The 3,306-nt window shown below is 42.2% G+C and overlaps 1 protein-coding gene across 1 annotated transcript; it reads right to left on the bottom strand.

Annotated features, from left to right (window-relative positions):
* Positions 1-382: 382 nt before the first annotated feature.
* LOC130311821 (DNA damage-regulated autophagy modulator protein 1-like) lies at positions 383-1,642 on the bottom strand. The gene is made up of 2 exons (XM_056552528.1): positions 1,491-1,642; positions 383-1,403 (listed from the first exon to the last, which is right to left on the bottom strand). The coding sequence occupies exons 1-2, from the start codon at positions 1,613-1,615 to the stop codon at positions 803-805; spliced, it is 726 nt and encodes a 241-aa protein (XP_056408503.1). The 5' UTR covers positions 1,616-1,642; the 3' UTR covers positions 383-802.
* Between the last annotated feature and the right edge of the window lie 1,664 nt (positions 1,643-3,306).

The following is a 3,306-nucleotide window of genomic DNA, read 5'->3' as shown; positions in this document are numbered from 1 at the left end:
TAAATAACCTGAAGAATCGTTTTAAACAAAAAGTGTATCCCAAACCCCTTATACAAGGAGCACGCCAGAGAGTGGACGAATTAGAACAAAGTGCTTGCTTAGAAAATAATAAACAGGGTAATGCAGAGGATGGTTATAATGATTAATTTGATTCTGGTTTTCTAACTACGGTAGGTATTACACGTCACACACCAATATTTTTTTAATGTTTTTAATTTTTTTTGTATAGGTAATAGTGTTGCTCGCGAATATTCGCATTGCGAATTTTATTCGCGAATATTGCATATTCGTAATTACGAATATTCGTTTTTTTTTTTGTTTTTTTTTCACAGTACACATCACAGTGATCATCCCTCTCTGCTTCCAGCCTGTGTGGTGTAAAGAAGGCTCTAATACTACTGTGTGAGACTGGCGTGCGAATTTTCTCATATGCGAATATTTGCATATGCTAATTTACGCATATGCGAATTTCCGTTTATGCTAATTTTGAATATGCTAATTTTCGCATATGGTAATTTTCGCATACGCAAATATCCGCATATGCAAAAATAAAACGAAAATATTGCGAATATGCGAATATTCGCGAATATATGACGAATATTCGCCCATATATTCGCGAATATTCGCGAATTCGAATATGGCCTATGCCGCTCAACACTAATAGGTAATATCACCAGCTCATATTATTGTGCCATGATTACTGGCACCATATGTAGTCCCCCAGTTATTATTCTTTAGATGGTTTTCCTGTGTCCTGTGCAGTATCTCTCCCAGAAGTCCACTTGATGGCCCACGTGGTGGTCTACACCCCGAAGTCATCAATTCTTACTCTAAGAGAGAGTTTGCAGCTGTTCCTGGAGACGGTTAACATTAACCTCTGCATGGTGGAATAATAGGTCACAATGTTTATCAGGATCAGTAGAAGCATCACCCACTCGATGATTATGGTGGTGATTTCACGGATCTCGTCCCAGTCTTCATCATCATAGAATAATTCCTGTAATGTTTTATATCCAAAGTAGAAAATTGCGCAGGTAAAAGCCAGGACACAGCAGGTGCATCTACTATGGTGGATGACTTTGTTTGCTCCTGGTAATTTATACATCTGGATGGACTGCCCAAGGTAGTATAAGGCTTCACATGTAATGGAAATTACCATGCTGACAAAGTGTATCCTGGGATATTCTTCGGGGGACAATACATGCATGACAGCTGTACCAAAACAGGAGGCCCACACAATGGCCAGCAGGATCCTCTGGATCAGGACCTGATGACCCCTGAACTCTTCAGTATGCATAACCATATACTTATAAATGAGAAAGGTTAGTACCAAAGTGCCAATGGATGTCCCTATGAATCCAATTCTCAATAATATGTTTTCGGGAAAGAAATTTCCCACGTCACTGTGAAGGAAAAGAAACCAATGTTATTGTGGATATTTCCTCACTCCCAACCCATGAAATAAGAATCTTGTGCTTTCTTTATCTTACCTGATGTGCATCAGTGGCGAGGCGGCATGGCCGAGGACGACCGTCACGATGTAGCTGGTGGCAAGCCAGGCCGCACACCAAAACGCCAACAGAAGGGGGACGAACCCCAAACCTTTTAGCTCCATCTCAGTCAAGAAGAAGAAATAGAAGTTGCTAATCACACTGTACCAATCTACAGAATGAAGGCTCGGGCGGCTGTCAGTGGAATGTCAGGACTCCAGCTGTCTATGACATCACATGTCTGATGTCACGATGACTGCTTGTTTCTTAGAGCTGCCATGATTTAGTATCTGCTATGGACATAACCTGATGTTTCTACTATGGACCTTACAGACCCCAGAACCCAAGTAATTAGTGCAGGGGCTCCATTTTGATAATCTCATATTTCATATTATTTGAGTTCCAGGGCTCGGATACATTTGCACTCACTATAGCAGTGGTCTCTAAGGTGTGAACCCCCAACCGCTGCAAAACCACAACTCCTAGCATGCTCGGACAGCAACTTTGCATAAGGAGATAGTCTAATTAAACTTTTCTTATATATAGACTCCCCGACATCTCCAAGGATAAGCCTAACAATTTAACTTGAAATTTTGAAAATTTTGAAAATTTGAAAAGTATATCTTTTTTTGTGTGATATGCAAGGTTTGCAGAAATTAAAAGGTAGTAGAACATAGGAACACCCCCCCCCCCCCCCCCCAAATGACCCCATTTTAAAAACTAGACCCCTCAAGGTATTCGCTAGGGGGTACAGTGAGTATTTTCATACCATAGTTTTTTGGCAAGAATTATTACAAAGTCAGTGTTAAAAATGCGAAATTTGCAATTTTTCACAAATGCATCATTTGGGGGGCACATTTTTTGTACATCACTTCTGATATTGAAAGAAATGCACCCTATATTTTATTTAGCTGCTTGTCCCATGTTCAGAAATACCCCCGCTTAGGCCATATATGGTTCCTTGGCCGCGTGGTAGGAGAGGAGCACCATTTGGCTTTCAGGGCAGAACAGTACCCCCACAAGTGACCCCATTTATATACCGCACCCCTGCAAGTTATTGGCTGGACCAGGGACCTCTCTGATTGGTCCTTGGTCGGCTGGCAGTATAACGCATCTGTCTGTGACAGTTAAGGCTCCTGATGGATATATCCGCCATGTTGTGGGAATAAGCACCCGCTCATGGCGAATATATCCATCACTGCTGCGGCTTGGTAGCTCAGTGTGTCCGCTCATGACTGCTGGCGGGAAATCCGCCGCTATGAGTGGACACACAAAGCTACCCAGCCGCAGCAGGGAGCTCATTACCGTGACTGCTGCATAATGTGTAGGATCACATGGTGGACACCCGCAGCATATTACATGCTGCGGATGTCCGCCAAAGCGATCCTACACATTATGCATTTTTTTTATTAGATTCATTTAATAAATGTATTTTTAATATATATATTTTATTTTTTTACACTTTTATTAAATTTTTATTTATTTTTACACTTTTATTTTATTTTATTTATTTATTTTTACATTTTTTAATGCTTTGGAATACTTAGTATTCCAAAGCATTGCAGTTATATGCTGCCTGCCAGTTTTCACTAGCAGGCAGCATATTAGGACATGCCTCTGGCACGTCCTTTCAGGCAATACCCAGGGCAGACCTGGGGGTCTTTGTAGGACCCCCGGCTGCCTAGGTATGCAGCAGCACCCCGCGATGCTCCGGGGTGCTGCAGGAGAGACGGAGGGAGCCCCCTCCCTCTGTCAGAACTCCTTACAGCGCGCGGTCACTTCTGACTACGGCTGTAAGGGTTAAACTGTCGGGAGT

Source organism: Hyla sarda, chromosome 1 (assembly GCF_029499605.1).
Source record: "Hyla sarda isolate aHylSar1 chromosome 1, aHylSar1.hap1, whole genome shotgun sequence".
NCBI classification, from domain to species: domain Eukaryota; kingdom Metazoa; phylum Chordata; class Amphibia; order Anura; family Hylidae; genus Hyla; species Hyla sarda.
The sequence above is the reverse complement of the archived record's forward strand: the minus strand, read 5'-3'. Positions and strand labels throughout refer to the sequence as shown.

What these genes read in the sequence shown, in the direction of transcription:
- LOC130311821 (XM_056552528.1), bottom strand. Translation starts at nt 1,615, where the DNA reads ATGGAGCTAAAAGGTTTGGGGTTCGTCCCCCTTCTGTTGGCGTTTTGG. An exon ending in TCGCCACTGATGCACATCAG is followed by an intron (nt 1,404 to 1,490) that starts GTAAGATAAAGA and finishes TTTCCTTCACAG; the next exon opens with TGACGTGGGAAATTTCTTTC.